This window comes from Corvus moneduloides, chromosome 2 (genome assembly GCF_009650955.1).
Source record: "Corvus moneduloides isolate bCorMon1 chromosome 2, bCorMon1.pri, whole genome shotgun sequence".
NCBI lineage: Eukaryota > Metazoa > Chordata > Aves > Passeriformes > Corvidae > Corvus > Corvus moneduloides.
In genome coordinates, this window is record NC_045477.1 from 5481080 (window position 1) to 5504435 (window position 23356).

A 23356-nucleotide genomic window follows, 5' to 3' on the forward strand; every position below is an offset into this window, starting at 1 on the left:
AGACAGAGACAGGGGAAGGAATCAAAACAAAAAGAAAGCAGGAAAGAGGAAGAAAATAATTAGGCAAAGGTGGGAGAACTATTAGCATTGTTTTGTACAATAGAGAAGTGGCTCAGCTGTTAAATACACTCCATAAACACTGTATTTTTTCAGCTAGCTAGGCTAAGGGCCTCTGTGGGGGCAAGTACACAAATGATGGGTCCCCAAGCCCTGCTGCTCTCTCAATGAGAGTAGAATTTATCACCTATATAACTATCCTGGATTCATCTGGGGGGAGGTGCTGTGGCTCTAGTGTGGTCTGGCTCCGCTGTATCGGATTTCTGAGTAAGCCTGAATTCCCCAAAGTAATGTAAAGGTTGATATGAGCAAGGGAATGCATTTGGTATTTTACTTTGTGGATCACAGGGCAAGTGCCACATGCAGCAGTCGTGGATGCTGTGTTTATCCTCACCCCTCTTGCTAGCTGGAAGACAGTGGTACTGCAGCTTAAGTCTCTGAAGCTGTTCTTGGCATGTAGGCTCTTTGCATTAAAAATCTCCATGGGTCTGTCACCACAGGCCACAGCCATTCCTTGGGGTGCAGAGTATGCAGGGCGTTGGTGCTTTGGGATTATTTGTAAGATATTGCTCTGTTTTGCCTGGTCCTACTCAGGAGACTGAAGTGAAGGTTACTAAAATGCAAACCACTTGGGTGATGCAGGAACAGAAGTGTCCCTTATAGCTAAACTAAAATCTTCTAGGAGGTAGGTTGTTCTCACATTCATCAGCTATGACAGTGTGGGGAAAGTGCCTGTCCTGGTAGGACCTGTTTCACCTGGACCCTTTGTTTACACTGAGCAAAGCCATTGGATTTCATACCTTTTAGTACAGTAAAATGTGAAAGTTCAGATATTCCTGTAAGCACAGACTACGTGACTGTATCCCAGATGGGAAATCTGCATTGTAAAACGCCAGATCCATGAGCCCTTTTCCTCTCTGGGATGAAATTCCTTTTTTCTTTGTGAATCTTACCAGCCAAGGGTGTTGCCTCACCTTATTCATTAGCCAGCCAGTGTTGGTGTAGTTAGGGGTTAAGCAGTCGATCTTAAAAAATCCCTTGGAAATCAAGGAATCCATATATTTGCTTATTTATAATTTGTATACTGCCCCTGAGGCAACCAGGCATGGGAATGCAATCCCATATTTGTGTATTTAACAACTGAAAAGATGATGTGAGAAGAGGTTTGAGTTTACAACAATATAAAGAAAACTGTGACTGCCTAACCTCCTGTCTCACTTCCCTTATTGCAGGCCATGCATCTTCCTGGTGCCCAGTGTTGTGGAAATCCTGTATTTCAGTGTGCATTGAGACTGGCTTTTCTGACACAGGATGGAGCTGAGAGTGTGCTTAAGCTTGTTTTTGTCCCAGCCAGAGAGGGAAAGACTTTCTTCATTAGGGGCCTGTTTGTGCTAGGCTCTACAGAGACACTTACTAAATGTTGACTTTACTTAAAGCTCTTACAATCAAATTACATGAGGTGGGCTGAGCCAGGAAGAGATGGTGCTGCTACAGTGCTTCTAGAGAGGTTTGTTGTTGCTGTTTTTTGGCAATGCAGATGTTAGGACTTTACGGGAAACCCATCAGTCCTCCACATGGGTGGAGATGTGTAGTTATAAGGAGGGGTAAACATTGGAAAGTTGGTCATTTGTGGCTGAATACTATTGAGCAAGACAGCAAGATAGTAACTGATCAGTAGGAATGACTCAAAAATCAGTGATCTGCAAAACAAAAAACCCCAACCACAAACCAAAAAAAACCATTACTGCAATAGTCTGGATGATTCAGAAAGATGGGGCCAAGCATAACATTAGCTGCTGTAAGTCACATGTGAAAGAATAAGGAATACAGGCTGCATTTATCAGTTGGCAAATTTGTCTCAGGAAGGAGTGGGGGCTGCTCACTGGCTGACTACAGAATTCCAGGAGGATGCTGTAGCTGGGGAAACTCATGTAGATTTCAGTAAATAAACTGAATTGTTCTAGGAAGGGTTGAGTGTGTGTGTGCCATTTAGCACTAACGTGGTCACTTCCCATGTACTCTGTTTAGTGCTTTTGTCCGTGATTCCTGGATGGAAGAGGTTTCAGGGACAATGCCTGAGGGTGTTAAGGAACTGGAAGTTTGCCTTCCAGTAAAAGAGGTTGAAGAGTGAGAGGGAAAAGGGAAAGATGAAGGCTAACTTTTTTCAGTGTTTAGATATACTTACAAGGCGAACAAACTCTCTATAGTCTAGCAGACTGAGGGGCACTAAGATCCAAAAACAGGAATATGAGACTGAATTAAAAAGACCCCAAAAAATGATATGAGGAAAAGCACTATTTTTTAACATCACCTGTAATTAACCACCAGAAAAACTCAGGCTTTTGGAGGATCCTTCCCAGGACACTTTTAAGTTGTGCCTGGATTCTTGTCAGAAAGTGGACCCTTGTAGAAATGTGAAGGATTTCTGCCAAGTTTTCTGACGCAAGTTTATGAAGATGTGGGTCTGGATGACCATGCCACTTCTTTCTGGCATTAGTTAGATGTTGGCTCACAGCTGTTGGCAGCTCTGGGGTCGAGCACTGGGACCTCAGGGCAAGAGCAAAAGGCACCCCCTCTCAGCCCAGGTATTGCTCCTTTTCACCCTGCCCTGTGCAAACACCAGTGTTTGGTTCACCTTTTTATTGGATTATGTTGAAGTGATATTCCAAAGTAAATGAGGCTCATTGGTGTCCACTGAGGTGGTCAGTGATGAGGTACTAATTGTCATCTATCAATGTGGCTTTAATTCTCCTCTGGCCAAATCAAAGCATTCCTTTTACATACCATCATCTATGGCTCTGTCATCCATTCCAAACTTAAACCGTGAACAGTTACTATCTTGTATTTCTGAGCCAAACTAGAATGAGTTTTTCCTTCTGCTACCTCAGTGAACATCTTATAGTTTGGGGTTTTTTTTGTGGAAAAGCTGTATTCCCATGATGCCAGGGTTTTGCTTCATTTCTTACCTTATTCTCCGCAGACTTAAACTTCGTCAGAGGCCAAGTCTGTGCCCGTGGCAGGATCAGAGGTGCAGTGTACCATTAGAAATGAGGTCTGAGACCAGGAGAAGGATGGGTGCTAATGCAGGTGGAGGTTGGGAGAGCATCAAGAGGTGCCAGCAGAGGCCCTGAGCCTTTGCACGCAGCCAGCATGGCCAGGTCCTTGCTGTAACAGTAACACAACTTCCTAGGAAACACAATGGCCACTTGTGAGCCAGCCCTACCCCAGGGCAGCAGAGGGAAGCCAGGCAGGGCAGCATGTCCCTGTGGGCAGCAGGGCTGGCTGGGTGGGGCGTGTGAGGATCTGTGGATGTGACCACCGAGGCTGTGCGGGGTGGGAAGCTTTTCCTCTTGTGACTTCACCTGGACTGTGTGCCAACCTCGGCACACAATGTTATCACTGCAAGCCAGCACATGGCCAGGACGGCTGTGCTCACACAGAGGGCCCCAGGAGACTTTCTCCAGTCCTTACAGCTTTTGGCCTTGATGGCTCTTGCCAGAAATACGCCACGGCCCCATTCCGTGGTTTTGTTTCCAGTGGTACCAGAACTGAGTCTGCCTGTGGGTGACCTATGCCACCAAGGAGGAGATCTGGTTGTGAGGAGTAAAAGTGAAAGGTTTTGTCAGGACCTGAAGCAGGGAGTTCTACTCTACCCCCCTCTGGTAATCTGGGCTGCTCTTGGCTATTTCCTTATCTAGGGTTTATTGCTGTGCAAAACAGCTGAGTTAATGAGTCATTAAGAACATTCGGTCCCTGCTGCATGGGGACTTTGCTGCCGGGATGGAAATCGTTCCCAAAAAGCCCATTCCCCTCTCTGTAGCAAACACACAGCTGTTGAAACCCATTGGATAAATAAATGCAGTCCTTCAGGGCTCAGGCCCAGCCTATGGCAGTGGTTTCCATGGGTCAGGGATGCCAGGTCTGCCTATAACCATCTTGACTTTTGTCACTGTTAAATACCTTGCCTAAAAGGGAGCGTTGGGCCTGGATCATCAGGATCTCTTGGCAGTTTCACAGATCTCCTTTCATGGCAATCTATAGAAGCTCTATCTTCTCTCTCAGGGATGTGTTGTAGATTAAATGCTACCTCTAGAAGTCTCAGCCTGAGCCTGCCCTCTTCCCTGCACTAGGAGAAACCCTACATTGTTTATTTTGTTCTGTTGTCCCATGAATAAGACCTTTCTGCCCAGACAAGCTCAGGCATCCTTTCCTTAATCAAAGAACCTTTCCTTAATTCTTTGGCAGACTTTGGTTTACCCAGGACAGATGTTTCTAAGACATCCGTGTTTTCCATGCTTTGACATTCAAACAGTGCAACAGCACTGGACTAGTTTGCACAATAATGAGGTGGTTCCAGCCTTTGACATCTGAGATTCATCAGTGACTGGTCTTTGGCATCAGGGAGACCTGTTCATGCAAGTGTCTGTCTCCAGCTAAATTAAAATCCACTTGTAGGACAGTCACGTGGCTTTTGATAGGCATGACCATGTAAGCACCAAATAGCCCTAAGAGAATTTGCAGGAGTCTCTGTACTTTTGGGGATCTCCTTCAAGTGCATGATCGGCGGGTGGTTGTTCAGAAGTCTTTGTAGGTTCTTCAGCAGCTCTCCAGGACTGGTGCTTGTGCTCCAGTGGAGTTGAAACGGTGCGGTACCAAACAGGAGGCTGCTGGCACCCTCCTGCTGGGTAAGAATCCTCAGGATGATGCAGCACCTCACCACTTGTGACACTGCTTTCTGGGCTACCTCACAAATCATAATTTATTTTTGGGAGGTGGACTGGAGATGAGCAGATTTGAGCCCTTTAAATTACATACCAGCAGCCCATGTGTAGATGCGCTATCTCATGCGATCAGTACAAGGTAAGAAGGCACTTCTGGGGGGTCCCTTCTCACCTTCATTCAAGCCAGCAGGTCGTCATTAAGGTAAGCTGAACCAGAAACAAGCACTCTTTTTCTAATTTGATGAATTGAGGTCATGGAGAACACATAATAGGAGCTTTTAACAGCAGAGGGCTTTCATGAAAGTTGGAGGATAAACCAGGCAGGACTGAGGTGTATCCACCTTGCCTATATGTCACCCCTAAGATGTGGAGTGGGAGTTCATATGCAGCTCCTCAGCTACCCTGGGCTCAGAGCCCTGCAGGAAGTCACTGCTTCCTGGGACAAAGTTCTCCACAGCAGAGCTGCTGCTGGTCTCCCCGCAGCAGTGCAGGAACTGACCTTCCCTTCCCTTCCCTGTGCTAAAGCAAACCCAGGCTGTGGTTGTCCAATCCTCTGAGCCATCAGGAGTGCTCTAGATCAGCAGTTCCCTTTTTCAGGATTCACCCCTCCCCAGATCTTGGTGACTTTTGTAAAATATTTGCTGTTTTATTCCAGCTTATTGACTAAAAATATCCTGATGCCAAACGCCCTCCAGGAGCTCAGTATAAACATACTATAAAAAACCCCAATCACTTCTAGCCTTCTCAGTTGTGTTTTGGAAGTCTGATAAGTCATTTATAGTCTGTTTAATGACTCCTATCTTATTTTTATGCCAAGCAAGTTCTTTAATCATAGTGCCACATGATGGAAGGGAAACTGCCTTCCAGGATCTCAAGTATATTGTACCAGCTTTGTTCTATTTAACAATGGTATGTGCAATTTCCTCAGAGAAAAGGAGGAACACAGTTCAATGGGGGTGAATTTTCTATAAATCCATGTTGGTTGCTCCTAGTTATATTTCCCTCCTTTTATTCCTCGTGTTCTTTTTTAGCCACTTCATTATTTAGTTCAGGTCTGAGATCCTATCACAAGTCTGTAGTTACCTGTGAGCAATAATGAGATAATAATAAAATAATTATGCCCTTCTACGTAGTCTTTACAAAATGCCAGACTATGGGGTTTCTCCCTCTCCTCCAGGTCTTACCCATTGCACCAAGAAATACAGAAGATCAACATAATCAGAGGAATTATGTGTGCAGCTTATGAAAAAAATCCCAAAACTAAAGGAAGTTAGAAATTTTCGGTGTAAGGTACCCAGTCTTGCTGATTTAAAATGCCTGATTTTAGTGGGTGGTATTTAACTCCTCTGAGATACTACAAGAATAGACATGTCATTACCGAAGACTTCATCAACTACTTTCTTTTCTCTCAGCAGTAGGGTAGGAGTATTTATTGATCTCTTTTTTGTTCTCTGCATTGTTACTGAATAATCTAACTTTTCCATATGATAACAGATCAATACTATGAATAGGACTCATTCTGCTCTTAATTTAACTTCTAAAAAAATACCTCTGTCAGTCTTTTTTTTCCTGGTTCACCCCCATCATATTTTTTATAATTCCTGTCTTCTATATTCAGCTTCTCTTGCTATTTGTTACATGTGTTTTACTTACTTTACTCTCTTTAAGCCCCCTCATTTCAATTTTAAATCAGGTTGTGTTTTTTCAGTTGCACTATACTTTCTGTACTGGGGAGCTGTGTATTTTTGGTGCCCCACAAATGATTTTTAAGCAGTTGTTAGTGATTATTTATATTTTTGTATTTAAATACTTTCTTTTTGTTTATTTAGCCCAGAATTCTACTCAGGGCTGGGAAACGGGGTTTTTTAAAAAGCAACATATCTTTCAAAGCATTGCATTACCAGTTTGGACCTCCTTCTGCTTTCATATAAGAGTGCAGTGGGCTGGGGATCAGTGAACCTGCTGCCAGCCTCTCATTTCTGCCAACACCTTGCCCATCCAGGTAAGGTGAAAGACAGGTTTTGTTCATTTCGGATTTAAAGTTTGCCAAATGAGGAAGCTGTTAAGAACATTTAAAAATCCCCAAGGCTGTTTTTGAGTCAGCAGCATCAGCATGTGTTGAGCTAAGCAATAACTTAGGTTTAATTTTTCTTTGGTGAGTGCTTGAGTAACCAGGGCTTCCATATTCCAGTGTTGCTTGGTTATCCGTTGTGGACCCTAATCATCAATCCAGTTACTGGAGCACCAACTCACAAATGTTGAATACTGATAACTAGGAAACTGTGATTCAAAGTCACAAACAAGCTAGCAGGTGTTTTTATTTTTGCCCCACTTCTGTCCTCTCACTCTTTCTTAGGGCTATGCCTATTGATTTTAACGTTGTCTTACAAACCATCCCAGAATCTATTCCAATGTCTTACAGCTGTAGTCCCCTGGGCAGGCACAGCCTTGATGAATACAAACTTGGAAGGAATGCCACAATTGTGTGCAGCTAGAGAGGATGTACTGGAATGGACTTGACTTTTATATTGTGTTTCTGTAAAGGAGGGCACACTTTTGAAAGGCAGAGTCAGGGCTGCAGCTGCATAAACTCAGCACTGCTCAGGGGGAATAGAAACCCACTGAACCTGCTGCCCCCTGGGCCAAAGCAGGGGGGCAAACAGAAATATTAGGGCTCATGTCCTTGCTTCAGAGCTTTGGGGACTGGAGAGACACAGGCCATTAAAAAACATGCCTATATTTTGCTGAGGTAATAGCTGCATTCACTGCGATGGTGTTTATCAATCAGGCAAGAATGGGGCCTCATATCTCAGGGCTTGTGGGAGAGTATTCAACAGTTGCTGAGCCAAGGTAGGATTTAGAAGTTTGCCACAGAAGTAGCTCCTGAAAATTCTGCCAGGTTTCACACAGGACTGGGCACCCCCAAAGAGTCTTAATGCTCCTTTTAAAAGGATCCTGATATGTTTTAAACCACATTCCTCCTAAGAATATAATACTCACTGAGCTATAACAGGGCTGGAAGGGATTGAAGTTTGCTGGAAATAATGAAGAAAAAACTCTCCAGGCCTCTCTCCAAACTGGAGAAGCCCTTTGGCTCTCCCATCTATGTTTTCTGGCAGGTCTTTACATAGATAATCCTTGACTCCCTCCATCTGGCTGTTTATTAGTTTGAAGCCAAATTGTCTCAGGGAATGCTGAACACCTCTGGATGAAAGATGTTTCTATGGACAGGCTGCCTTCTTGATCAGGAAAAGAGAATGACTGGCTCAACAGCTTCCAAGTTCAGTAACCTCTCTTACTTCTTAATAAATTGCTGAGGCATGAGAGGCTTCCGTTCCTTGCTGGCATCTTTTACACTGTGCCCAAAGAAACAATCATATCAGGCTCAGGAAGACTGAAAGGGCAGGGAAACAGGAACCATCCCCACGGATGTCCTCCCCAGAGAGGCTGGGAACATGCTCTGCTGTGGGAAATGGGAAGCTGAGGTCAGCCAAAGTGCAGAGCAGGTATGCACATCTCTTGGGACGGGAGGAACAGATAATGGCCTGCTTTGCCATCCCCATCCCTGCCCTGTGCTGCTGGTGAGCTCTCCTGGGCCACCTTTGCACCTTGTGTGCAGAGTGCACCTCCACTGTGTCATTCCACGGTGTGGAAATGAAGGCAGGGAGATAAAGGTGGAGAGTGGGTGGTGACAACACTCCTGAGAGCCCTGAGCTTACCACTCAGCAAGGCAGGCCTTGGTGGTGTGAGAAGAGCCCAGAAGAAGTGAGAAAGGAGCAGAGAATGAGCCCCCATCAAAAACTGGGAGGCAAAAAACCCCGTGGACAGTGAGGTAACACAGGATGCTTCCAGACATACAGACTTGTTCCCATCTTTCAGAAGCTTTGTCCCTTCCAGCTCCTTGTGCCTGGGAATGTTAAGAGATTGTACAAAAAGTCTTGATAACACAAACATATGGAGATCCCCTCAAGAGGCTGGGAGATATTATTAGCTCCTCTTTTACTGGCAGGCCTGGAGCAATTAATTATTACCAGAAGTATTATCAGGTACTTGTCACTGCTTTCCCTGGATCCACTTCACAAAGCCCAGATTGGCTGTAAGCAACATGTTCCCTGACTGGCCTGATACCTCACAACTCCTGATAGCAGTTCCTCTGCTCCTCTCCTGAGGATCTCAGCAGTGGTGGAAGTGCCACAACCTCAAATATATGCTGAGACAAATTTGAGTCCATGGACCACCTAAATATGCAGCATGCCTGTATTTTTACATCTTCTCAGTGATGTCTTCTGGCTGATGTGCTCCACCTCTGTGACCAGGGGGTAAGTTCTAGGCAGGAGGCAGAGAAAGGGACAGCTAAGAGGAGGTTATATGGGGACCTAGGAAAGGCATTTTGTATATGATGGCTCCGTAATGCATGTTTAACAATTTGCCTACAAGCTCTGGGCCTTGTCCCAGTGCTGCTCTTCAGAAAGAGCATCTGCAGTGGCATAAGAACTTAAAATTTCTAACCCACACACTCTTGTAAAGGTCTGTGCTTCTAGAATTAGTCTGGTCAGGTTTTAAGTGAAATTATGCTGATCCATGAAATCATGTGTCTAAAGCAGTACTCTTCTCTTCCTGGCTCTGGTTCTGCTGCAGTAGCACAACACCTACCTTTGACACATGAGAATTCATCTTTTTTGCCTTACTTGTGCTTTGTACTTTTAGTGAATTTTTACTACTGATATACTTTTAGTGAAGTTTCTATTTTTAAACCGTGTTATTATTAAAGGAAAAATCATGCAGGTCAGCTGGTATACCTGTGAAATATTTGCTGGGAAAAGGATGCAGGTTGAGGTGAAAATAGAGATTTTACTAGTAAAAAAGGTGCTTTGTCACCAAAGTTTACACTGAGTCTGTAGGTAAAATTATAGGCATCAAAGTGATCCTCACGTCAGTTTAACCATTGTAAAAGTCCTGTAGAAAACCGTATTCAGAATAGGTATTACAGCATCGCCACAACTTCCCGTGTTTGCTGTGCTTAGTTTTGTATCTGCAGAAGAAGTTTAAGAAAGGAGTGAGTGAAGAGGAAGGTCGGGGGTAGCCAGGAGAAGGCACGGCGTGTCCCTGGCGCTGTTTGTCACCCACAGCATCCCTCGGTGCCGCGGCGCCGCCGGCGCATGGATGACAACACACCGCCCGCTAGCGGCCCGGGCTGCGGGAGCCAGGCTGCTCCTCCTGCTGCTCCGCTGATGCTGCTCCAGCACTTTCCCTGGGACAAGGTGCGTGGCCCTCCGTTCTGCCGCCCTCGGATAAAATCAGCACCTCTGGAAAAGGTCCTCGCTGAGCTGGGCGAGAAAAGAGAGCAAACTGGTTGAAATGGGGTTATGGGGAGCAAACACCTCTAAATCTGCAGCACGTTCAGAGCTGTCACTGGAGGCAAAGAACACGTTTATGACTCCCCCGAAGGTTCCCTGAGGACAGCCCTCCTCGCAGGGCAGCGTGGAATACCTGGGCTGAGCCATGGGAAGCAGCACAGCACCACCGTGCTTCACACTGCCCCAGCTAATTAGCCCCGCTCCAGAGGAGATAATGAGCTCGAGTGGAATTCCTTGCTGACATAGCCAACCTGCTCGCAGGCCTGAGCTGGTGTCCCCCAGGCCAGCATTGCACTGGGTGGTGTGGACAGCCCGCAGTGTCCAGGCTGGGTTTTCAGAACTGGTGGCAAGATGTGATTTTTTTTTTTTTTTTTTTTAACTGAAAATATTTCTCTGAGATTTCTCCAGGTCTTTGGCCCTACACAAAACCATAGAGCCAAAGACCTCGGAAAGCCTTCCTTTCCCCCTGCTTGCTTTTCCGCTTATGTGGTAAGATCTTCCTTAACAGATGGTTGTTTACCTCTTCATAAAAACCTCCTGTGATTCTACAGCCTCCCCAAGCAGTGTGCTGCTGTGCTTTGCTGTTCTTACCATTGCAAAGTGTTTTTCTAGTGTTGAGCTATATCATTTTTATTGCAAATTAAGCTGATTATTTCCTCTTCTACTTTTCTGAATGTAGGGGACAACTGTTTAGTCTCTCCACCCATTGTAACAAATGTTTATGTGCTGGAAGACTGTTATCATGCCTCTCCTCCTGTTGTTCTTTTCCTAGAGAAAACAAACTCAATTATTTTATCCATTCCTTATAAGTCATGGTTTTTTTCACCTCTCTTTTCATTTTGCTGTTCTTTTTTGGACTCTCTCCAACTTGTCTGCATCTCCTGTAAAATGTAGTGCCTGGGAGTGGACACACTGTTCCTGCTGGGAGCTCAGCAGTATCAAGTAAACGCTCAAAATAATTGCTTCCGTTGCCTTATACACAAAATCCACATTAAAGCACCTCAGAATGAGATTTGCCTTCTTCTGTGGGGATCTCACTTAACAAACACACATTGGGTCCCACCCCAGCTCTCTCTGCTGGACTGGTTGCAATTTCTTTTGGAGCAGCACACTTGGTGTCTGTGCAGCCACCTTTCCTGAGCTGTATCTCGGTGCAGTCACCTCTGCAGAGGCAGCCCAGCTCTCCAGTGTCTCACATTCCTCTCAAATTCCAATCACTTCAGCCCCCTGCCTTCAGGAGGGACTGCTGACCCCCAGCCCAGCTGTCATCCTCTTAGTTTTGTCCTCTAGTCTGTTGTCCAAGACACTCAAGGAAATACTGAACAGCCCTGGAGGCAGAACTTCAGGAATGCGATTCTCCCAGCTGGAAAAGTGAAGCCCTGATAATTACCCTTGATTATGGTACTTCAACCTGTGTCCCTCTGCATGGTGACTTTGCTTGCTGCCCTGGGAGCCTGCAATCTAGATATTTTCTAAATGTTCACTGAAGTTAAGGTATTTTACACCTACCATTTCTTCCTCATCTACCAGGCCTGTTAGTCAAAGAAGGAAATTATCTTGGTTTGACATAATTTGTTCTTCAAAATTCCCTGCTCGTTGCTTCTTATCAGCTTATTGTCCTTTAGCTGCTTATAAATGGATTGTTTCATAATTGGCTCCAGTATCTCTCTAGGTATCACAGTTAGGCTGACTGGCCTGTAATTCCCCAGGTCCTCCTAGAACAGTAATTTTCAGAGAAGAACTGCATTTAACAGATATTGAAAGACATTCCACTTTTGCCCTGCTTATCTTTATTAATTGTCTAGTTTGGTTCCATCCCTTAAATTAAAAACATGTTTCCCATAAGTATTCATCCTCCACTTGAAGCTCAGAACAACCCAGCCCTATCTTCACCTCTTCTGTGTTCCTGCCCAAACCCTCCTGTTTCATACTTCCCCAATCTCCCTCTTCTTCGATGCTTTATATCTTCCTCCCTCTCTTTTCTTTATGGTTTGTTTGCAGCTCCTTAGCAAAATATATTCCCCAGCAATTCATATCCACCAATGCCTGGAGAGAGTCCTGGAAAAATCAGAGAGCCTGGCCCTAAAAATGCATGCAGTGATATTTGCCAGGCTTGGAGGGATGTGGTAAGGTCTGCTTATAGGTTTGTCTAGGGCTGGCTACACTTTACATGATCTCTGAGACCGGTAGGTGGCAGAGATGATAAAATCTGGGAGACTGATCCTGGTGATCAGAGGATAGATCACTTTGGCTCTGGGATGGACAAGGACACGTGTTACCAGAGAGCTGGGCGAGTTTCTGGCAGAGGAGAGCGCTGGGTGAAGGTCCCAGCTTCTTGTAGGGAGGCTGAATGTGCCCAGCGTTCAGCCTCAGCCGTGAGAGAGAGGTTTGTGTGTTCAGCAGAAGAACAGGAAGCGTGTGCCACTTTCTAGCTAAGCAGATCCCGAGAAGATAACTTTGTTTGAGGGAGGGGTATCGTTATCCAGGGTTGTGCGCTATATAATTGCACAATCTGCTATCATGCATGAACAGAGCTGTTCAATAGCGTGGCCCTGCCTTGTCCTGACATCATGTCTGTGTTGGAAATCCGTTTGGAATGAAAAATCCCACATTCCCCAAGTGACCTCGTAGTCTCTGAGCAAAAGGCTGAGTTGCAGTGGAGACTTCACAGACTCAGTGGTGCCAGGGACAGAAGCTCAGTCACCAGCCTCAAAGCAGCTAAAGGTTGAGAAGTCAGCACTGAAGCAAACTTCTTTCCAAAGAAAATAGAATTTTAAAAGTGTAGGAGGATGCCCATGATTCTTTGAAGGCAAGAAAAGTCCCAAAGGCAAGGAAAAGCCACTGTGAGTTAATAGTGTTACTTTCACTAGCTGTTACTATTTTTAGCACTGTTTTTTTGGGGGTGAAAGTACTCAGCACATCTACAGGTTGCCTAATGACAGCATAAATACCGAGCCAGGTACACAGGTTGGAAGTGTTTGCCCTTCTCAGTCTGGCACTGTCAGTGCTGCAGTTCTTTTGCAGACTCAGTGATTGTCACGTGCTGCATGTGAGGTCCAGTCTCCTCGACCTTTGCTTTTATGGTCTTGCTGCTTTCTTTCACAGCCACTGCTTTCATGCTACAGAGGTAGCTCTGACTTCCAGCATTACCCTGGTGCCTAAGAGAATCAAGTCTCCTTGCCCTTCTCATGCTCTGCCTTCTCTTCATGCCCATCTCAACCAACCACTTCCCTGCATAGTCCCAGTACAAGAGGAATTCTTCACTGCCCAGCTTCATCTTCATTTAGACCCTTTTCTTCAGAGGGAGGAGGCCCTAGTGAGCTGGGGAATCTGACCCAGAGCTCAGCAGTGCCTTTGTAAAAGGCCTCCAGAGGAAGGGAATATGTGGTTTTCCACAAACCAGAAATGTCCTGCAAACTGGGTGTGCCCCATGCTAAAGGCTCTGGACCGTGTGATACCAAAGAAACCTTCATTCAAATGATCAGGCTAACACAGACCCAATAATCAGACCGGAATGTAATTTCTGTATCAGCTGCATATTGTAAGCTGTTCTGCAACTTGTCAGACAATTTATTTGATATTAGGATAGTGTTTGCAAAAGGCAGATAGAAGGTTAATGGCAAAGGTCTCTGACAGTAGCTGGATGTAATTTAGAGATGGACTACAGCCATGTAGTTACATACCAGATTTGGGGTTTGGCTCATTATATTAGAGAGAAGAGGCCTAGAAAGGGATGTGCACATTCAGCTAGAGCTGAGTTTTCCACAAAGACGGTTTTGGTCTGAAAAGGAACGGGCAGTTTAACATCTGAACCACCTGCCTTCTGTGATGCACTCTCTAACAGTGCTGGATGCTGGTGGTACCATTTAGTCCCTCTCTTACTGCTTCCCAGAGAGGGGTTGAGGGTGGCAGTGATGACCACTCACTCATATATTGATACTAGTTTATTTCAGTAGAATATAGCAAAACAAAACAACAAAGGTGTTCCTTCCTCCTCCTTCCTGTCCTTATTCCTCTCATTGATCCAACCACGCCTTTTCTTATTCACTTCGTATTCTTGGGACTTGTGAATGCTCCACATTGTGTGTCCTCTCTCCAGGAAGACTGTTCCCATGCTTTATGTAGCATTGACTGAAAAATGTACTGCTGCTGCTTTTCTGTACTGTTGTTTAGGAGAGTGATTTCTTAAGGTGTCCAGAATATGACTTTCAGTCCAACTACATGCATTGAGAGTGATTTTTCATTTGTGTCTCCAGACTGGTTCCTCTTGCAAAATGTGATTCTTTTCCATCTCTCACTTGTGCTTTAGCTCTTTTGAAATCCAGTTTGAAAAACATCATCTCTGCCTCCAGTTGTGCTTTGGACCTTGGGACTCTGCAAATCAGCCTAAAAGCTGTTTGGGAAGACAACTGCTGAGATGAGGCTCTGAGCTCACATGGACACAAATGCCCAGAAACACTGAGGAGTGGCCTGAAACTGTTGGTTTGAAGGTACAAAATTTTGTGGCCCTCGTGTTTTAATATCTCATTCAAATTACAGCTTTTCTGGAGACAGAGTGTCTCCCAATGCCATTCTGGGAAATTAAATTCGGTGTTGAGTTTGCATAAAGAGAGAGGAGAGCTGCTTGCTGCTTCATCACTTTATGAGCCTGGCATCTGTATCGTTGCTTAGCAAATCTTGCTTCCAGTAATCCTCCTTTTCTTCAGAGCTGAGCACCAAGAGCACATTCTGAGCAATGCCTCCAGAAAGACTACAAAAACCATACCTCTGAGTAAGGTTATAACCTTTGACTTATAATTAAAACTCTCAGGGCATTTAGTTGTACTTGTGGATGCATTACTGAGCCTGTGATTCCTCTCCTCTGTGGCCTCTCCAGCATTTTTGCAGGTGGCTGGGGGTAGGCGAGTGTGCCTGGGGTAACATTCCTGTGTGCTGGGCTGCTGGAATTCAGCTATGCTCCTGAACAAAATAGTTTGGTTTAGACATTTTTGGTGGATGTGCATGTGCAAGATGCATTTGGAGAAAAAACTAAGCAGAGCTAAGACACTGAAAGGTGAGGTTGTAAAGTTGGTCTTTCTCAGCTTTGATTAATATTGACTGATAATCTTGTTTTCCCATTCTGCTCCTTTTTCCCAGTAAAAGATGTTAAAGAGCAGACCAAAGTATCTGACAATGCCAAATACAAACCCAGTACTTCAGTATCTGCCTGAAAATCAGTAATGCAACTTGTCTGTCAGAGCTGGGTGTAGGGCAACGAATTAATTCAATTAATGCTGCCACTCTCAGAGATTTTGGCATTCCCTTTTCACCTGCCACACCACAACACCTAAAGACCAGTGAGTGCGGGCACACACAGAGCTGTGCTGAACCACAGTGGAATTGCAGAGCTGCTTTGGTCCCTGCTTAACTGAGCAAACTCCCATTTATGCATGTGTTAGGTTTTCACTGCCTGTTGCCTGTTCCTCTCCCCCCCTCTGCTTTTTCATGTTCAGTGGACTCTCCTCTCTGTGTCTCTGCCTCCCTCTCTATTTTTTTTCTCCCTATTGTTCCCCACGTCACTGACTGTCACTCACTTCATAAAGCCGTCTGGCTCGGAGCTTAAATATTGCAGGGCAACTAAAACCCACCATCAGAGCCAATTCAGTCATATCTGCTCAGTCGTGCGACAAGGTTGGGGCTTTTAGGGTAGGGAAGAAGAGAGACAAAAGTTCACTCTTCCCTGCAGAGTGCCAAGAGAGGAGGGCGACACATTTCTTCGGTGGAGCCTCTCACAGCGGCAAGTTGCTTGCTCAACATCCTTAACCTATTCAGCCTCTTTTGCTGGTAGCGTGCGCAGGTTGCGACGTCTGGGAGCGCAGGGTGGGGGTCTGCAGCCAGCCCGTGAGGGTTCAGAACACAAATCTGTTGACTCTGAGTGGACTTAGGCAGAGTCCTGCTCTTTCCTCGTGACAGGCAATTTCAGGGAAAAGGTGACTGCCGAAATACCTCGCTTATACCTTTTTTTGAGGCTGGAGGAGCTGACTGCTTGCAGGTGGAATCCCAGACATTTGAACTGGTTGTGCCACTCTTGTCATCCATCCACCCAGTATCGTTGCTTGCAGTTGAACCAACTGAGCAACCTCGAACCACTTCACTTGCAGAAAACAGAGGGGATGGGTATGGCAGAGTTGTGAAGAATGTGGCCAGTTGGAAGTGATCTCAGGAAGGGTTTAGCCAAACGTAGCAAGATGTGTGATGGAGTTAGACAGGAAACATTCTCCCTTCTCTTGTACAATGAGTTTTCCGTGTGATAAGGTTTATCACATCTAGAATGTGGCTCTTGCGTGCTGCAGTGGAAATGCTCGAATGGTAGCGTAGATATCAGTGTGACTCACAGAGATGGAGTTAACTGAGGTGCCTGGGGGATAATGAAGCTTGTACTGTGTGTAGTCATGTTTTATACAGAGTTGCACATGATTGGTAACTGTCGGGTGTACTTTGCTCTGTGAACTTGCGGAAAGAGGATGTTTAAATCAGTTTAGATAATGTATGTAAACAGCATAATCTTCTGCTAGACTTGTTAATGTAAGTGCTGACATTAACACACTTCTTTACACAACTTTAATGACTGAGAAAGTAGCAATTTTCCTTGGTGATTAAATTATATGTTTCCTGCTTATGTATGCGAGGTGTTTGTGCAAGCTGAAGGAACTGTGTTCTGTTCTTCATTTTCTAACATGGGTGTCTGGGGTAAAAATGTTGTGAAGTTTGAAGGCAAGGAATATGAGTCCATCTTGTTTTAGCAAAATGCTATCATAAGCATTTTTTCTTTTTGATTGAAAATTTGTGAACCTCCCCCAAACCATAGAATTCTCACTATTTTGCGTGTTTGCCTATGTGTGACTACATACACAGAGTAATTGAAAGAGACTGGTATGCGTTGGTGTGTCATAACATATGGCATTACAAATATATCCCAGTGGTATCTGAAGGAGGAGGGAAGTTTAGATACTCAGATTTCCATGCTGTTGACTGTACCTTCCTTTTCCCAGTGCTTGTGTATGTGTCTGCATTTTGGGAACTATAGATGGAGGTAGTAGCTAAGAGATGAACTTCTAGATCCCTGTGAACAGCTATTTTATGAATAATGTTCCCTGTTTCACTTGTCATGCTCTACAAGTCGGTCTTTCTGGGCCACTGAAATATTCTGCATTCCTCAGAGACTTCAGACTGCTGTGATGTGTTAAATCAACCCATACAAAACAACTTTCATCTCTATTTCCCTCATTCATAGATCTTCCCTTGCCAGAAATTACATAGTGGGAAGTTCAGGATATGCACAATGAAGCTCTGACCTATGAATAATTTCTTGTTATGCAGAAGTAATGACAGATGTAATATTTGACTTGCATTACTTAAAAACAGACGGCTTTCTGAGCTTTCCAATAGTATATCTGCGGCTGGCTTCCAGCTCTGTGTTAGACTGAGATAGTGGCACTGACATTTTAGAGACAGCAAGTAGTATTTCAGGTCCCAGTTAGAGACCTTGGTGTTTTCCCCAGGTTGGTTCCACTGTCAGTGTGGCAACTGACTTCAGAAGGCGATGCAAAGAACAGCCCCAATAGCACCAAATAATTATATTGCATGTAACATGTTCTATATAGCAAAACTAACCTATATAGTAGTTACTAAGCTTATACAGCATTACTAACATAGCAGTGGTGTTGCAATTGCTGTTCTTACCTAACAGAGTGATTGCTAAAGTAGAATTGACAGTTGCAACCTAGAGAGAATTCAGGTTTGTTTAGATGCAGGATGGGCGCAGATTCGAGATCTGTTTGACCTGTGAGGGGTTCTGCTGCAGAAGAGCTTGTGTGCTTGAAAGCTTCACCCTCTCTCCTAACCACTGCAGCTGCCTGCTGATAAATCTGTTCCACTGTATTGCTGCTGAGTGTTTGTACGTGTACAAAATCTAAGCAGACTCACAGAACTGAGCCTACAAGGCACCACAGAAGACTCTCACCTGCAAAAGGAGATAAATATATTCCCTGGCTGAAAAGTAATTGCCCATTTAGAGCCATAGAAGAAAGAATTTAGCAGGCAGCTTGCTCTGGCTTCCCAGCCCTTCTTCTGCTAATAAATCATTGTGAACAGGCAAATCAGCAAGCAAGCAATCGTCTTTCTGTTCTCAAAGCATATTAGGGAAATACTGATTGAAAGCAACAAAAGACATCAGCGGGAAAACCTGAAATCCTTAAAATTTAGCATAATTTGTGGTCTTTCTCTTTGTTTTTTCTTCCCTTAGACAGTAAGAAATGGGTGACTGGAGTTTCTTGGGGAACATTTTAGAGCAGGTGAACGAGCAATCCACTGTCATCGGGAGAGTTTGGCTCACAGTGCTCTTCATTTTCCGCATCCTGATCCTGGGCACGGCTGCCGAGCTAGTGTGGGGAGACGAGCAGTCAGACTTTGTGTGCAACACCCAGCAACCTGGTTGTGAGAACGTCTGCTACGATGAGGCCTTCCCCATCTCCCACATCCGGCTCTGGGTCCTGCAGATCATTTTCGTATCCACGCCCTCGCTAATGTACTTCGGGCATGCTGTGCACCACGTCCGCATGGAGGAGAAGAGGAAAGAGAGGGAGGAAGCTGAGAGGCGCCAGCAAGCTGAGGTTGATGAAGAGAAGCTGCCCCTGGCTCCAAATCAAAACAAAGGCAACAACCCTGATGGAACCAAGAAGTTTCGCCTGGAAGGTACTCTCCTGAGAACGTACATCTTCCACATCATTTTCAAAACCCTCTTTGAGGTGGGATTCATAGTAGGTCAGTACTTCCTGTATGGCTTCCGAATTCTCCCTCTTTACCGCTGTGGGCGGTGGCCCTGTCCCAATCTTGTGGACTGTTTTGTCTCCAGGCCCACAGAGAAGACCATCTTCATTATGTTCATGCTGGTGGTGGCTTCTGTATCCCTCTTCCTCAACCTGGTGGAGATCAGTCATTTGATCTTGAAAAGAATCCGGAGGGCTCTGAGAAGACCAGCAGAGGAGCAGCTTGGAGAGGTCCCAGAGAAGCCCCTCCATGCCATCACAGTCCCCTCCATCCCGAAGGCCAAAGGCTACAAGCTGCTGGAAGAAGAGAAGCCGGTGTCCCATTATTTCCCTCTCACGGAAGTAGGGGTTGAGCCCAGCCCCCTTCCATCAGCCTACAATGAGTTTGAGGAGAAGATTGGGATGGGACCATTGGAAGATCTCTCCAGGGCATTTGATGAGAGGTTACCATCTTATGCACAAGCAAAGGAACCAGAAGAGGAGAAGGTACGAGCAGAGGAGGAGGAACAAGAGGAGGAGAAGCCAGGGCCTCAGGAAGAACCAGGGGTGAAGAAAGCAGAAGAGGAGATGGGGAGAGATGAAGTGGAAGGGCCTTCAGCACCTGCTGAACTTGCCACTGATATGAGACCCCTGAGCAGGCTAAGCAAAGCCAGCAGCCGGGCCAGGTCAGATGATTTGACTGTATGAAGGTGCAGGATGGGGGAGCACATGAAAAGGAAAAGGTTGAAGAGAAAAGGAGAGATAGAGAAAGAATCAAAAGATGTTTTTAAGCAAAGTGCTAAAATGGCCACTTGGATATTATTTCCTTTTATGATTCTCAACTGGAAAGGTACTACCATGGTAACTGTGCCTTATTTGCCCCATATGTCCCTCTATTTCCCTGTTTCCACATGCCAGCTCACTCCTTACAGTAATATCTACACTGTACGCATAACTGATGTATTTTAAAACCTAGCATGGCAGTAATACCCAAATGTTGCCACTGTGATCGTATTTACTGAAAGCCTTGTGTTCCACATTTCTCTAGGAATGTGGGGAGGATCTGTCTTTCAGCCAGTGAGGGGAAAGACTGATCAACAACTGCATCTAGTCTTTCTCTCTCTGTTTTCTCCTATGGCTCACTGAGCAGATCTCTCCTTTGCTGTTGGCATGGAATTGCAGTTATTTAATTCACAAAGTGAATTCTATGCTTAGAATCAACACACTAAAATACTAAGCCCAAATTCCCTTCTTTATTCAGAAAATAAAGGCAAAAGTGTTCCAAATTTCTCTGTGAATGCATATCTGAGTGAGGTAAAAATATTTTCCCCGGACAAAAATATTTCTTCTCTTCCAGTGACATTGACAGTGGGCAAGGTTAACAGTAGCTCTCGACTATGACTTAGGAGATGCCTAGAGATGGATTATTTGTTCCCAAGAGGGTCATCCAGCCCAAAGACTAGTTCAGAATACTGGAAAGAATAAATTCAAGTGATGTTTTTTACTTGTAGCCTTGTGACTTAAAGATCTGAAACTAGATTTAGCCAAGCAAGAGGGAAAAATCTTCTAAGAAAGGAGGGGACAGCTACAGCCCCCAGAGCATGAAACTAAATACAAGCCTTCATGGTATGATCCTGACAAGTGTTCAGTTCCTGGAGCTTCCAAGCTCCCAGGCACTCAGCAAATCTCAGGTACAGAGTCCTGAAGGCACCTGTGAACCTAAACCAGAGGTCTGGGTAACTATGTGACTTTTTAAACCTCTAAATACAAAACTGGTTGGTCAAGTTTGAAAAGACAGATATGGTAAAAGTCTTTTGACAGCCTTTGTTTTTAATTTGACAGACTGGAACCATTCAGTGGGCACTAGTATTAAATGCCAAAGTCTCGCTCAAGTAAGACAAGGTCTTTCAAAAGATGATTTAGACCTTTCGTGCCAAGAGGTCGGTACAGAACTCTCAGAGACTCAGAAAAATCTTTTTTTACAGAAGGCAGAAAAAGATGTGCTTGCAAATGTTTAGATGTCTAATATAGATTTCTAATTTTAGGACTGCAGCAGCAACTCTTGGCTGGGACAGTGCAGCAAATGCATTCAAAAGCTTCAGGTTAACAGCGATTTCCCCCCAAAACTGAGCCTCATGCCAAAAAAGTGCAGGTATGCACTCTGCTCTGCTCTGCTCTGCAAACCTCAGACCCTGCCGTCTCAGCAAATTCTTTCTGCTGGGCTGCAGCCCATCCCATTGTTCCCAGGGCAGGCTCTAATCCAGGTCAGGGAAAAAAAGGTCTTTGGCACAATGCATAAAACTCATCCCGCCATTAGCTAGAAAAGACCCCCTGTGGCCTCCCATTGTGGCAGGTCTGACTCAAAGCCCAGGGAAGGCAAATGGGTGTCTGTGAGAGCTCTGGGTGGGCTTGGGCCCTGTCCCAGCTCCAGTACAGTCAGTCCTGTCGCTCCTGATCCCACCCCTTTGGTGGAGTTCCCTGCCTGGCCATGCAGCCGCGAAGGTGGCTGGACTTCACTGCCGAGTGATGTTAAGCTGTACATATGTAGAAAGTCTGTAGGGTGCATTGGGATTCTTCAGCACCACAGAGGTGCAATGTATTTGTTTTTGGTTTCTTACACTATTCATCCTTTTGCTCCTCTTGGGCCTGTGTATTTTCCCAAAGTTTGCAGCCTGAGGTCAAAATCTTTATTCCTTAGACAAAGGCTGTTAGGGTGTCCTTCCTTGTGAAGGAAGACTGAAGGTCCCTCCTCAGTTTTGGGAAGGAATATGATAAAGCAACACATGCAGAGAGAGAGTCTGGAGGCTACCATTTATCCACTCTCTTAACACAGAAACAGGAGAACAGTTATCACAACTGAGGAAAGAGAATGTTTTTCAGCAGGAAGAGTCCGCTGTGCCCAGTTCAAGATACTAGAACTAAAGAAAGGGCTAAGATTTAGATGAACAACACAATCACCACACTTATACTAGATGGGATCTATTTTCTTTTCTCCACAGAAAGAGATAAGAGAGTTTGAATGATTCTAAGCATCAACCAGCCCAGTTGTTGAAGGGGGTTGGAATCATACTCTCCTGCAGGTAAAAACCCCAACCTTGTAACAGGATGAGGTATCTGCATCAGAGCCTCTCACCCTTCCAGATAGCAAGGTACTGGACTGGTTGAATCACACCCACCCCTGTTGACTTCTAATTACTCGACAATTCCACTCCTTAATCCTGACATTCATACACTCATTAGACTACAGGACTACTTAAAGATGAGTGCTTGTTCATTAGGAGTACATGGTTCACAACATGGCTGTCAGGCGGGGCAGTCTTTAATCACCATATGTTAATTAAGTCCTTTTCCACTAGAGAGCCTCAGTAAAATGCACCATGTGCAGTATACTCCATGGACACTGTAGTTCTCTCACAGCTGCCACAAGAATGCTCCTTTCTTCCTCTGGGTCCCAACAGCACAAGGAGAAGCTGGCATTTTCCTCCTGCATCCACTCAACTGCTGCTTGATTTTTTTTTTTTCTTTAAAGCCAGTTTTCAAGTACTCTGCCTGGCCAGCAGTGAATCTGTAGCCACCAAGCACGGGCCACGGCATCAGGACAGTGCTGCTCAGCAAACGGGGCTGAGAACAGTCCGGTCTTCTGGCACTCGGCCTCATCTCTGCAAGGAAATTGCTGTGGGACTGCCACCAAGTCATTCTTCCTGCTGGTGCAATTGGGAATCATTTTCTACCTTACAATGATGATGTGAGTCCTGACTTGTGCTAGTAATGGAAAGGGAGGTCCTTGGATGGAAGGCCCTACGGATGAGCAAAGGATTATTGCTATTTCTGGATGTGATAGCACTTAAATGTGTTGTATTCCCTCTCAATGAGACAAACTTAATTGTTCATTCAAGAAATTCCTAGTGAAGTTGCATAACAGCCTCAGAGCTGTGGATTCTACTCAAAAAATAATTTAGCAAAACACAGAGATCTATATGAAGAATGGGGAAAATTATTTCCTTGGGAAGGGGGAAATCACTGGACAATTAGAACCATACCTGGATCATTTAAAGGTGTGTTTGCCCCCGTGGCTCCCTGTGCAAATAAATTACTAACTGATCACATGGCTCTCTGAAAGGAGCATAAGATGCAAGTGTCAAAATCACCAAAGGAGGTGAAAGTAGGAGAGCTAGGCAGTCTCTTAGCTTACAATAGCATGTGGGGGTTGGTGTTCTCTAGTGTCTAGAGCAGTGGACCTAGGATAATAATCTTAGATTTATTTCCAGCTCTGCTTCTGACTTGCTGTGATAATCACTTTACCTCTCAGTGCCTGTTTTCTCCACCTGTAAAATGGATGTAAGAATTTCCACCTACCTCACAGGGATGTTGTGAGGCTTCCTTAATTCTGTTTGTAAAGTAAGTAGGAATGATCTGATGAAAAGCACTGCTGAAA

At 45.0% G+C, this 23356-nt stretch overlaps 1 protein-coding gene across 2 annotated transcripts in view; it reads left to right on the forward strand.

Moving 5' to 3' along the window:
* Window positions 1–23356, forward strand: part of GJA8 (gap junction protein alpha 8) — a 39488-nt gene extending 16132 nt beyond the window's left edge. The window contains exons 5-6 of one of the 2 annotated variants that reach the window (XM_032096619.1): window positions 14445–14625; window positions 18420–23356. In XM_032096619.1, coding sequence (XP_031952510.1) covers window positions 18430–19629 — 1200 coding nt within the window. In that variant the 5' untranslated portion in view covers window positions 14445–14625; window positions 18420–18429 and the 3' untranslated portion in view covers window positions 19630–23356. The remainder of the gene's footprint in view (window positions 1–14444; window positions 14626–18419) is intronic. The other variant, XM_032096628.1, reaches the window with a different exon arrangement.